This window comes from Vidua macroura, chromosome 6 (genome assembly GCF_024509145.1).
Source record: "Vidua macroura isolate BioBank_ID:100142 chromosome 6, ASM2450914v1, whole genome shotgun sequence".
NCBI lineage: Eukaryota > Metazoa > Chordata > Aves > Passeriformes > Viduidae > Vidua > Vidua macroura.
In genome coordinates this window covers 46,826,301-46,839,660 of record NC_071576.1, presented here as the reverse complement: position 1 = coordinate 46,839,660, position 13,360 = coordinate 46,826,301, and the positions used below count along the sequence as shown (strand labels likewise).

Here is a 13,360-nt window from a genome sequence, read left to right as displayed (position 1 = left end):
TGGTTGTCTTCATTCTTTAAAAAAGCGAGTAGGCTTTCAGAAGAGACTTTCTAGACTACTGTATCTACAAAACTGGATTTCCATTACTAGCATTTACTGTGGTATACTCATAGCATGGCAGTTTACACCTAATCAATCTACTGAACTAGACTTTGCTAGTGACACAGTTTTTTAAGCTTCTGTCAGAGGTGACCTACAGTGTTCTTTGGGTCATTTTCATGCTTGTGACTCAATTAACTGTGGGAGCTGACGTGCTGGCTGTTTGTTTTACAGATTGTAACTTCTGCATCAACAGACCTTCAGGACTACACATACTACTTTGTTCCTGCTCCCTGGCTATCTGTGAAACTTCTGAGGCTGTTACAGTGCTATCCACCTCCAGGTAATGCACACATCACAGCACTGGTCATCTATTATGCAGTACATTGGCTCCAAAGATGCAATTGGCTACTGCATTGCGGTGTTACCATAGCTTGGAGTGCAAGCACATTGTCTTAAGGCAAAGATACTGAAGTTTGTACTCCTGAATGTCTCTGGTAGCTCTAAGCTACTTGGCCTTTTGAGTTATGTTCTGTTTAATTTTAACAAAATGTCTAACCAGTGTGCATCTTAGAAATCATTGGCAGCTGCCATTTTAAACATCCATTAATACTATCAACTGTATTAAAGCCTCCAAGTATGTTGTAGTACACATTGTGTTTGGCTTTTGTTCTCACCCAGATAGAACTGTGACTTGGAAGTCTTTTCCCACATGTATGTTGGGGAGTGTAAATGTTTTTAATGTCTCAGAATAATTTAATTAATTTAGATTTAGCCAGGGGAAAACCTGAAGTAGGGCTTAGGGTTTGGAGCAAAATGAAGTTGTCCAATGGCTCATTCTTCTCCAGAAGACCCTGCGGTACGTGGCCGTCTGACAGAATGCCTGGAAACCATCCTCAACAAAGCACAGGAGCCACCAAAGTCAAAGAAAGTACAACACTCGAATGCGAAGAATGCTGTCCTGTTTGAGGCAATAAGCTTAATTATACATCATGACAGGTGAGCTGGGACAACACTTCTGTTATCAAAGGGGCTATGTCTTGAACAGTTCATCAGATTTTATTGGGGGAGGGAGTGAAGGGGAAAAGAACACAAAGTTGCTTGCTACATTGGAACACAACCACAGCAATGTAACTGAACAGTGTTAATGAACTGTGTAGCTTTGGGTTTTGCTGCTTCTTTATTTGATGTTTTGTATTGACCCCACTGCTCTCATCCAACAGATATTATTTGCTCACAGTATCTGAATTTGCATTTCACTAGCAAAGCACTCTAGCAGACATTTTGAAGCATTTTAAGAAATCTCTGCTGCAGAAATAGTATTCTGAATTGAGTGTTCTCAAACCTGTTGCTTTTAACCCTTTCACTTTCTCTCCTGTTCTGTGCAGTGAGCCAAACCTACTAGTCCGTGCCTGTAACCAGCTAGGTCAGTTCTTGCAGCACCGAGAAACTAATTTGCGTTACCTAGCACTGGAAAGCATGTGCACGCTTGCCAGCTCTGAGTTCTCACATGAGGCTGTGAAAACACACATAGAAACAGTTATCAATGCATTGAAGGTAAATATTGAAGTGTGGGGTCTGTTTTTGAGTGTTGTCTTCTTCTCCCCCGCCTCAATGCCCTCTCCCCCACTGCCCCAAGCTCCCTGTCCCCAATTAAGTTAATAATACTTAGGGACCAAATGAGTTATTCTTTGAAGTCTACCTCAGTTTTTTTACCTCAATCCAGCAAATTCTTGCTGTGCTGGCAATTACAGAGGTCAGATTTTGTTGATTTTTGCACCTTGCTGGTAAATCTGATACCTGGAGTTTTGTCCCCTGTAACACTGTTATCTGCTGAAGTGTAGGCTGAAGATGTATAACTGTTTAAAAATGTGAAAATTTGAAATTGAGAATGCTGGGTATTGGGCACTGTTTCTTTGCTGTAATAGCTAATGGGGAGTGGTAGAGCAGATCAGCTTGCACTGCAGAATTGTAAAGACCAGAAACCAGAAAGATGGAATCCTAGGTCTTGTTTATGTGACAAAGCAGAAATCAAAAGAGTAAGATTGATTTGCATGTAAATTTACTTGCATACTTGGATGTTTAAATGCTTTGTTTCCTTCCAAGTTTGTGCTGTAGCATATTTATACATTTGTCTAAGTTCAAACTATGTATTTGTTCTAGCTGGACTTCAGTTGTTACAGGCATGGGTGACACTAAACCTGCAGATAGCTAAATGCTCCTTGGCCTGGTAACAATTTAACAATTTCAGCCAGTTATTGGTGCATTTATAGCCACTGGTACCAGTTACTCAGTGCATAGTGGACCACAAATTCACCCACCCTATTCTACCTAGTACTGAGGTGTTCTGTACAAACTCCTCCATTCTTTCAGCACCTGCACAGATTTGAATAAGTATGCTACAGAAACAAAACCTGATGATTTGAATTTTTGTGATAGTATTTAAAAGAAGGAAGCTGTCTGAGTCTCCTCCACTGAGCTTTTCTTAGGTGACTGAAAGTGAGAATTGGTATAAAAAACTCACAGCTTCTATAAAGGGTATATCTGAATTAATTCTGCATCTGACAAATTATGCAAATTCATTTGTTTTAAATTTGACTGTGTATAATACTAAGTTTCATCTCTTAAGCTGCATGTACTTTCCAAACAAAAATGAAATCATCTTGACCTTTGACTCTGTGTCTTTTTGCAGACTGAAAGAGATGTAAGTGTACGACAAAGAGCTGTAGATCTCCTGTATGCAATGTGTGACCGAAGCAATGCCCAGCAGATTGTGGCTGAAATGCTCAATTACCTGGAGACTGCTGATTATTCCATTAGAGAAGAAATTGTAAGCTATTGATGTTTTTCTTAAATACTTGTTTCATAGCTGGATTTGGTACCCTAAGTATCATTTATTGATTAGGATGCTTCATAGTCTGTGATAGAGATTGCTTTTCATGGTGTCTTTAAAAAACCCCAGAGAAAACTACTAAAACAAACAAACAAAAAAGTCCTAACTTTGTAGTCTAATAGTGAAGAATTTAATTTAAGCTAATCCAGGGAGCAGGGGGGAACTTCGGAAACTTAAGAATTTTAAAAGCTGATCTTGTTCTTGGTACAGCACATATAGAAAGCAAAGTGAATTTTATATGTGAGCCACCAACACATTCTCTATATCTGAGGGTTAGGTCCCACTCTAGTAAATTGTCCAGTAGCTTCAAAAATTAGTGGTAAATGCTTATTTGTAGGTAGAACTTTGTATGCTCTGAGAATGTTCAGTCTAAGGGTTCCCAAAACCAATACCTTCTAATCAGCTAAGAGGCCTGATATCTTTCCCCTTCCTACCAGTAGGATAAAAGTTGAAATGCTCAACTTCAACCTTTTAGGACAGTAAACAAAACTTGTACTTAGTTATTTAGTTAGGTGCTGATGTTCCTTGGTTGGAGAAGTGAATGTGGAATACATTGTTTGTTGATTTACCTCTTGTGCTGTCTGGTTGCTGTTGGCAATGTCCCCTGACTTGGCAGAGAGAGAATTTCATTCTGTTCCCTTATACTGACCTATTTTTTTAAGACTAGTAAATGCAACTGATAATAAATTGTGAGGGGTCTCCCCTGAAGCTGATTGTTTGCTTCAGGATGCAGGAATCTGAGTATGACCTGAAGAAGTCAGCTGTGCTTTGGTGACTCTATTTGCCTCTGCTATCTTGAGTTTGCTTTTGCCTTTTTTTGAGAGGTTTCCAATTTCCTATTTGATCCTGTCTCAATGGTAGTTTAGATGGTGTTTTTATAGCAAACAAAAATGTTCTATAAATTGCTCTTAATCACTTAGGTACACAATTGGAAAGTCACAAAGATACAACATATTTGAATGCATTATGGGCAAAGCAATATGTGCCTGGCAACTGCTGTATTCTGGCACAGCATTTCAATGTTCACCTTTCACCTTGGCTGTGGGAACAAATGAACAAGCTCATGCACTTGAAACTGAGGCTTCTGGGCCAGTGTGGGGCATCACCAGGTGTATACAGCTCATAGTAAAAGCTAGTCAGCCTTCTGTGTTCTCTTTTGTGTGCTCAGGTTCTGAAGGTTGCAATTCTAGCTGAGAAGTATGCAGTGGATTACACGTGGTATGTGGATACAATCCTGAATCTGATTCGCATTGCTGGTGACTATGTCAGTGAAGAAGTGTGGTACCGAGTTATTCAGATTGTCATCAACAGGGATGATGTGCAAGGATATGCAGCAAAGACTGTTTTTGAGGTGAGAGTAACTGTTTTCAATTCCCATTCAAAATGAGCTGAGAATTAAGGAAGCAACACATGATGCAACAAGGGAAACTTAAGGAGCTCTATCTGTCATCAAAAGTCCAGAGTACTGCTAGATGGGCCTAAGAATGCTCTTAATCAACTAATACTCACATTAGAGTCTTCTCTGAAATTATACCACCCATCATGTTTTTCTCATAAGTACTCTATAGTGCCTAGATCTGTAGTCTGCTCTTGCAGGAAAGTAGATGAGAAAACTGGGAATGGAAGTGACAGAAAAGAGATTCTTTTTGTACATTGCATATCAATGATTATTAATGTGTTACAGGCCCTTCAAGCTCCAGCATGCCACGAGAATCTTGTAAAAGTAGGTGGCTACATCTTGGGAGAATTTGGAAATCTGATAGCAGGTGATCCAAGATCAAGGTAAAACACCTTCTAAAATACTGAATTGGAGTAGTAATGCTTTCTGTGAACAATTTAATTCCTAGCATTTCTAAAGGCTAGTTAACAAATTATTCAGCTCTTGCTAATAGTGCAGTAATAAGGATTATCATATCTACAAAAACTGAACAAATTTTTTTTCCTTCTTTTAAGTCCCCTCATCCAGTTCAACTTGCTTCATTCCAAGTTTCATCTGTGTAGTGTTCCTACCCGAGCTTTGCTTCTGTCTACCTACATCAAGTTTGTGAACCTGTTTCCAGAAATCAAAACTACAATTCAAGATGTGCTGCGCAGTGACAGTCAGCTAAAGAATGCTGATGTTGAGCTGCAGCAGAGAGCTGTTGAGTATTTGAGGCTCAGTACTATTGCTAGTACTGATATATTGGTAGGTATAAAGATTTATTTTCTTATGCAGTACCCTGCTGTCAGCAAGTTAAATTCAACTAAACCTTACCTGATTGCTCAGAAATCTCAGGATTACAATGTGGGTGCTGGTTCTTTAAGTCTCCTTAATTCTGCTCTAGTCATCTTTAATTTAGACCTAAATTCCCAGTTGTTATTGCTGTAGTGGGACATATGACCATTAAGACATGGTAATCTGGAGCAGAGAAGCCAGGGGAAGCTGGCACAATACAGGGTCCTAGAGGATTTAGGTATCAAAAGACTGGGACTTTCTTTTGAGGACTTACTTGATGGTGGATAGGAAAAGTGTAATTTTTTGTCTCTTGAAATTCAGTGGTTTAACCTGGTGCTCTCAGATCTGAGCATTGCACATTTGGTTCTGACATCTAATAAACGCTTAGGTCAGGGTAGAAACGTGAGTATTCTCTGTGGTTTAAGTCTAGGTCTGCCTGACTTAAGGACCCTTAGGTCTGCTATGATCTAATTATTTAAATTTTCTTTTTCTAAATTTAATATCATTGTTTCAGAGAAGTGTTACGCCTCTGTTTTCTTAGCCACATGCTTTGGAAGGACTTCAGGAAGTTTTAAAGCATTTTTCTTTCAAAAAAGTGATCAATCCCTCACTACAGTAAACTGCATAATAATTTTCTGTGCGGGTAACTACTTCTGCTTTTGCTAAATGCAGTCTATAAGGGTGTGTCTCTTCAAAGACTCAGAAGCTGGTTTGGCTTTTTCTCTGAAGTTTAACTAATATTTTTTTTTTTTTTCTATGGTAAGGCTACAGTATTGGAAGAAATGCCTCCCTTTCCAGAGAGGGAATCTTCCATTTTGGCTAAACTGAAGAAGAAGAAAGGCCCAGGCACAGTTACTGACCTGGAAGAGACCAAAAAGGAGAGGAGCTCTGATATGAATGGAAGTGCTGAACCTGCCTCTGTCAATGCCAGTGCTGTTGTGAGTTTAAAAGCTGTTATTTCACTAATTTAGATGGTGTGCAAGTGAGAAAAGACTGGTTTCCTTAAGTGGCTTTTTGGGGATTTAAAACATCCCATCTGAAACTTAAGGCTTTGGATGTTTGCTATAAAGCAGGGGACATATAGCTGCTTTCCCCTTGTCATGCTTGGATGCAGTTTTCCTTTGGAAATCTTATGTAAGTGGGGACAAACTGTCTGCAGCCTAAAAAAATCCCTTTTACATTGTTATTTGAAAAATGTTGCTGTTACTTTAGAGATGTGAATTTCCTTGTTGATGAAATTGCACTGAGGGTGAGATTGTAAAATTATTTAAATATTTAAGAGAAGTTAACTTGAATTTCAGAGTATCAGCTGTTTTTTCTGCTTTGTCTAACCTGTTATTTTGCATCTTGGTTTGGGCTTTTTTTTTTAACAGAAGTGGACAACACTCTACCTTCACGGGATGTCCTTAAGTCAATATAAACTTGTTACTTTTTATTTGTCAGTACTATTTGAGTACAGTTATGCTAGACAAGTCCGCAGGTTTTTTTTTCTTCTGAGCTGAAGCTTCTCATTTTATTGTCAGTTAAAGCTGGTAGCATCAATTTTCCCATAATGTAATACTTCTTTCTGGTTTTAATAACTTGTAATTAGATTTATGATGCTGTAGAATATTACCTAGAGAAGGAAATATTGTAGCGTGCTCCCTGCCCAGTTTGTTAAAGCATAATAATTTACTGCTTAGTCACTGCAGTGTATAAGAGTAGCTACTCCAAGTGGAACAGTTTTGACTGGACAGAAGTATCTTTCCAGCAGAAAAGTTGCAAAATTTTCTTTGAATGCCAAATTGACGTGACTGGCAGTTAATATTGCATTGTGCTTTATGAGCTTCACTTTATGGGTTGCAGCCATGTAACAAACTGCACAGTGTTACCTTCACTAGTGGCTTTTTCTGGTTTAGATTCCAAAAATGTTAGAAATTTGAGGTCCAACCTTTGTTTTCAGTTGGTCCTAATGATTGGCTTCTTAAAAGTCTTTTGCCAGGGAATTTTTCATTATACTGTATGGAGTATATGATAACTTGGGGTTGGCTTAGAAAAACAAGATTTCAGATTCATCCAGACGCATCTCATGACTCATCCTCAGATTATCTGGCACAGTGGAAGCTCCTAATATCTAATACATGGCCATTTTGATTAACAGTCTGTGCTCTGATCTTGCATGCGACTTGGGTATATGTAGCCTCTGTTGCATGATTCTGTGTCCTGGCTGCTTGATTTGTTCTATTTGAGGAAAAAACAGTTTAAACATCTTGTCTCTTCTTCTAGTGCTTGCAGCTTGAACTGGCTACAGTCTCTGCTTTTTTTGCTGGTTGGGTTTACATTCTTTCTAAGATTTGCTAGGCTTCAGAAACCCAGGATTAAACTGACAGTCAATTTTAAAGATGCTGTGATGACTTGTGATTTAGCTTTGTGTAAAAGCCACTTGCTTTGTTGATGGATTCTTCATGAAAGACAAGCAACATGGGAATTTTATTCCCTACAGTACTTACTTTCCCTTGAAACTAACAGGAAAAGAGGGTGGGGGAAAACTGACATCTTTGTAATCTTTCTTCTGCAGAACCAGATCTTAGATTAATTTTGGTTTTGCTTTTATTTAATGGTTAGATGGACATAACTCTCTTCAAAGGAAGAAAAAGAAAACCACACCTGTAAATGACCTTAAGTTGAAATTCAGCGTGGTAACTGCTGTGTGTGTGAACCCTTTATCAATTCAAACCTTGATTTGGGGTGGGGAGAGGCACTTTGCCATAGCTTAGTTGTCTGTGCAAACAAGACAGCTTTGTTGTAGTTTTGTTGCAGTGTAACACCGAAGTGTCTTGTCTTCCTTAGTCTACTCCTTCTCCATCGGCGGATCTGCTGGGTCTGGGTGCTGCCCCTGTCACCAATTCAGCTCCCCCACCTTCCTCTGGTGGTAGCCTGCTCGTGGATGTATTTTCAGATTCAGCTTCTGCAGTTGCACCTCTTGCTCCTGGTTCTGATGACAACTTTGCGAGGTAATTAATCCACCCTGAAAGGAATTTGAAGGAGAATTTGTCTGTTGAAACAGGATTGAAGGAAAAACACACATAACTTTTGGTTTTGTTCCAGCATATTGAGTGCATTCCTGGGTGGCAGTTTTGCAGCAAGAGAGGTGTTATTAGACACTCTGCTGGATGTGCTGTCTTTATTGAATATTGCTTCTAATGGAAAAACTGAGTCTGTAGTACTCAACCTGAGGATATTTGCCACACAATAGTGTCTGGTTTTCTTGCTGGTTTTGCTTCTTTGTTAAATTAAGCTGCTTGTGCATCTCTGTACATCTTGAAGTGGGGGTTATCTGTCCTGATATGAATACATTTATTCTTATTTTCTTTTCATAAAATATTCTTATCTCTCCACTTACTGAAACAGTGAGATGGATTGTATCCAGAGATACTGCTTCCCAGATTTTAATGCTACACTTCAGTTGTTCTGCTACTGTCTGACAAAGAGGTGTGAAAAGGGGGATAAAGAACAAGTGGTTTTCTTTTTTTTTTTTTTTTAAGGGGATTTGATACTATAATTACATTAGCAAGTGTAGTGTAGGTACAATGTATTAACCCCATTATTATTAAAAGTCCCTGTGGCTACTCTCAAATGTTATTTGGCTACATTTTTGGGAATTAATGGCATAAAATCACAGAATGTCTTTAAAATCAGTTGTCTTACTGGACAAGAACATATTACTGTTGTCTTGGACCAAATTTTGAATGTTGGCACAACAAATTTTCAATGTATCTTAATATAAAAGACATAATTAGGGAAACTGATCTGCCTGGATCATTGGCACTTCCATCAAAATTTTATATCAGGCAATGCATTGTTGCAGGTTTGCAATGATTAATTCTTGATTCCTTCCTGTGTTTCTACAGGAAGGTCAGAAGTGATACTTGATCATGCATCACAAAACCAGGGCTTTAGGAAGCTACACAAGCTTGTTCATGCCTTTTTTTTTTTTTTTTAACAGGGTAAAAAAAGGAACCCATGCTAGTAGCTTCATAAGCAAATGTTACATAAAAAGAGTACTTTCTCTCTGCAGGAGAAAGTATAGCAATGCCCAGCTCCTTGGTCTGTCTGTAGATTATTGAATGCTTCTGTAATGATACTGAGAAGTTGCTTTTTATAGTTTCCTGCCTTTTCTTAGTGCTGTTGTCACTTTTGTTCTAATTTGTTGCTTGGGTAAGTCATTCTCTGTGTGCCTGTGTATTCTTGCCTACGCTTAATACTTGTGTGTTTTTAGGAACTAATTGTGCACCTGTAATTAGAAGGGTTTCTAAGGTTGATGAGGCCTCTGCTTTTAAGCAAACCTTTGTAGTAGTTAATATGCAGCTACCTTTTTGATTTTGAACTTAAACACCTTTGCTGTCACAGTTAAACATCTAAAAGGACTTGGTTCTGTAAAAGGTTTACATTTACTGAACACCTTCAGCTGTCTTCATGAAGGATTGCTGTTTTCTAACAGTCGGGATGGGATGGGGGAGAGAAGTGGGGGAAAACATTGCCTAATGCCTAAAACCTTTCTAGGGTACTGAGCTAGGGCAGCTAATCAATTTCTCGTGCATTAAGCTCAGCAGTGCCATTTTTGAGGAAGGAGATAAAAGAAGTAACAAAGCTCTAAGCTGTCTTTACTAACTGCTGCTGTCTCTGTCGCTACTGCCTTTCTTCCTTTGTGCTGCCTGAACTAGCCCTGACCTGGCTTCATCTGAGGTAGTTTCTGAGGAACCAGCTGATACTGTGCATGATGCTGATGAGCTTTTTCACAAGTAAGCAATACTAAAACCTTGCAAGGCTGGGCAATTTCCAGAATACAGTTATAAAGCAAAACTATAATGTTCATTAACTTAATACCAGCAAAACTAGAGAAACGTGTACTGTCAGACCTGTGACTAGAACACCTTTGTGGATGCTGTGGATTTTGTGACAGGCTCGTGAATACACAGGTTAGAGTCGTCTTTACAAGTCAGTGCTATCACACACTGCTCTAAAATGAGGCAATGCCAGTTGTATGTTAAGTTTTTGGAACTAAATAAAAAAGAGTACTTGTCAAAAGTACTTGGTATTTGGGAGTGTTTTAAGTGCCTGGGATGCAAAAGGCAGATGGTTGCTGACCACCTCTTCTAATTTTAAGTGAAGGGTGATAGAAAGGACTGAGATGACTGGAGAATGGGCTTCCTCTCTCAAAATGGAAAAAGTACATCTCTCAGTTGGCTTAGGTGATACAGAAATGATAAAACAAGGAGGGTCTTTTTCTTTCAGGTTTAAACCTTTCAGTCAAAGCTTCAAACTTTTCAATTCTGCACCAACCTAATGAATTCCATAAGTTCTCAAGACTAAAAAGAAAAATCCTTATCTGTTGCCTGGTCCTTTATTAGACAGTGTGTGTGCATATAGCGTATTGTGGTTTCCTTCATAGTTTCTCAGACAGCCTATCAAATAAAAATGTCAGTTCTTTTAGTGTCTTATTAGTGGTGGTTCTGGATGTAAAATTGTCTTTTCTAACTCTGCAGCTTTCTGCAAAGGCCTCTCTCACAGATTGATGCATTCTAGGTTAACCGCAATCTTCATCCTCTGTGTAAACCCTGAATTTTGTGGTTCTAAATATTGTTTATTGTGGCTCAATTTAAAACATGTTTTCCCTCTCTTCCCCTAGGTTTGTGTGTAAAAATAATGGAGTCTTATTTGAAAATCAGTTGCTACAAATTGGCTTGAAATCTGAGTTTCGACAGAACCTGGGTAAGATCTGTGGTTGGCTGTTTGCATTATCAATCACAATGCCAGCATGATATTCCAGACAGGACTCACTTTTCAGCTATTGAAGAGGGAAATAGCATTATAGGCCTAAGCTGTTTTACAACTCTCACTGTGGTGCATCCTTAGCTTTTGTGTGGGCTCTTGCTTCCTTAAATTTTTTGATTGTTTTGGTAGCTGATATGAAATGGGAGTGTTGAGCTCCAGCACTCCAGCTCAAGCTGCCTGGTTGTATGGCTGGGGTAGCCAGGTTTATAAAGGACCATTCTTCTCAAAATTTATATCTTGCAGTGTAATGATATGAAACACAATACATTTCAGATCAGATTGAATGACAAGATACTGGATCCATCTAGGAAAGAGATGGAGTTTGAACACAGGCTAGCAATAGAATTTCTTACTTCTCCCTTTCTGTAAAACTCTAGGTGGCATGGTAGCATCTTAACAAAATTCTCCAGCAACTGAAAGACTTCACTGATGATTTAACTGTCTGTGTGACAGCTACTATAGGAGAGATCTAATGGCTTGGTTATATTGCTGCATTTTAAACTGTGAATGTCTTGGTGAGATAAACCATGTAAACTGTATTTTGTTCTTAAAAGTGGTTTTAAAGAATGTGTTGGGGAATTGAAGCAGAAGTAATTCCATGCAATTACATGACCTAAAAATTTTGATGTCTCATTCTTCTCTTTCCAGGACGTATGTTCATATTCTATGGTAATAAGACATCAACACAGTTCTTGAATTTTACTCCAACAGTAATCTGCTCAGATGACCTTCAGTCAAATATCCTTAAATGTAGTAGCAGTTGTCTGTTCTTATTAGGTTTCTGTGGTTTGTTGCTGCAGAATATCATAAATCTGTTGGATCAAGGCACGGTGTCCTTGCACATGAAAGAAATGAGAAACTTCCTGATAGCTCTCTAAAGTTCTTGTAGAAAGAACAAGTCTAGAGCAGGGATGAAAGAGTCTTTCCTTAAAGCCCTGGTTGTAAACACAGATTTTACTTCTGAAATAACAAGAAATTAAGCTGGAATAAATATGTACTGGAACTGTAGCTTTCACCACTGACATGAAGTAGCAATGGTAGAAATGTGTCCTTAGAGTACTGCATTAGCAGATAACCTAAAACTTGACATGGAGATGGAATACATGTATGCCAAGATGATGGTACTTTAAAATAAGCTCTTTATTCATGGCTGGTCCCTAATGCTTGGTATTGCAAATTTAGGATTTCTGGGAGATTAAGTAATCAGACTTGTTTGACTCAACACATCTCTGTCATGTTCATAATAGTCCTGTGGCTTTTATTGTGAAGTCTCTGTGCATTCACACCTTTATAAGGACATCTTTCTTTAAGAATATCCAATTAACTGAGAATTTTCAGAGTTATTGCTTGTATATGTGTCAATATGAAAAACCCAAACAAAAAAAACCCACAAACTCTTTTCTTGCACATAAAACTGAGCTTTAAATGTTCAGTAGCACACAGAGAATGAGTGGAAATATGATATTAATTTCTCATAGAGTTTCTTGGGAGATTTGCATTTTTTAAGTTATCAATTCATTGATCTGTTTCCTTAACTACTTTCTACGCCTGAATCTTCAGACAAAACCTGTTGACCCCACAGTGGATGGAGGTGCACAGGTTCAGCAGGTTGTGAACATCGAATGTGTGTCAGACTTCATGGAAGCTCCAATCCTGAACATTCAGTTCAGGTAAAACAAAGGATTCAAATGTTAGTGAATTAATTAGATGAAAGATGTTAAATTTGGCATGGCCCTGTGACTGAAGTGCAAAATATGGACATAAAAAGCTCCCTTGGGCAAATAACTTGAAAGTTTGATCTAATTAAGCTTTAAGGTGCTAGGGAGAATCCACTTGGAACAATGTGGTTTAAAACCTCAGCCAAACCAAACAGTCAAGAAGCAGCTACTGATAAAATGTCTCCATGACTTCTGTCTCTGCCATCTATATAAAACAGCAGTCTTCCTGTTTGCTTAAGAAATCTTGACAGGAATATATGCAGTAACTTCTCCCTTCTGGAAACCAAGAACATTTCTCCAAATAACTTGGCCTGGAAGTGTATACAACCAGAAATAGAATCTTGTTCTGTCCACTCAACATCAGCTCAGCTTTATAAAATTCTGAGTTTTGGGCTACATGCTGCTTTTCTAGTCTAAACTGGTTTTTATTGGTATGTTTTCAGAAGGACATATTTTTGCCCCTTAGGGTGCTATCTAGAAGGATGAACCTATGCTAAAACTGAGAGAACCTTATAAGCAGTTCTGCCAATTCATCTATTGCTATCTAAGGAGAGAAAATAAATTTATTTAACAGTGGATTGAAACTGTATATTAGAAATGTCATGTGCAGTTGATGGATTTTGATCATAAACAGTTCCTCAGTTGCTTGGTTGATTTCTGCTGAGACACTGCTGAGGCTGC

The 13,360-nt window shown here is 38.4% G+C and overlaps 1 protein-coding gene across 4 annotated transcripts in view; it reads left to right on the top strand.

Annotated features, from left to right (window-relative positions):
* AP2A2 (adaptor related protein complex 2 subunit alpha 2) overlaps nt 1–13,360 on the top strand; it is a 45,028-nt gene that overhangs the window by 26,519 nt on the left and 5,149 nt on the right. Inside the window, exons 7-19 of one of the 4 annotated variants that reach the window (XM_053979925.1) lie at nt 274–382; nt 891–1,038; nt 1,428–1,596; nt 2,732–2,869; nt 4,101–4,283; nt 4,617–4,714; nt 4,886–5,117; nt 5,912–6,085; nt 7,977–8,140; nt 9,851–9,928; nt 10,816–10,898; nt 11,610–11,699; nt 12,508–12,631. In XM_053979925.1, the coding sequence (XP_053835900.1) occupies nt 274–382; nt 891–1,038; nt 1,428–1,596; nt 2,732–2,869; nt 4,101–4,283; nt 4,617–4,714; nt 4,886–5,117; nt 5,912–6,085; nt 7,977–8,140; nt 9,851–9,928; nt 10,816–10,898; nt 11,610–11,699; nt 12,508–12,631 (1,790 nt within the window). Of the gene's footprint in view, nt 1–273; nt 383–887; nt 1,039–1,427; nt 1,597–2,731; nt 2,870–4,100; nt 4,284–4,616; nt 4,715–4,885; nt 5,118–5,911; nt 6,086–7,976; nt 8,141–9,850; nt 9,929–10,815; nt 10,899–11,609; nt 11,700–12,507; nt 12,632–13,360 lie in introns of all 4 variants that reach the window. The other 3 variants (XM_053979924.1, XM_053979927.1, XM_053979926.1) reach the window with 3 other exon arrangements.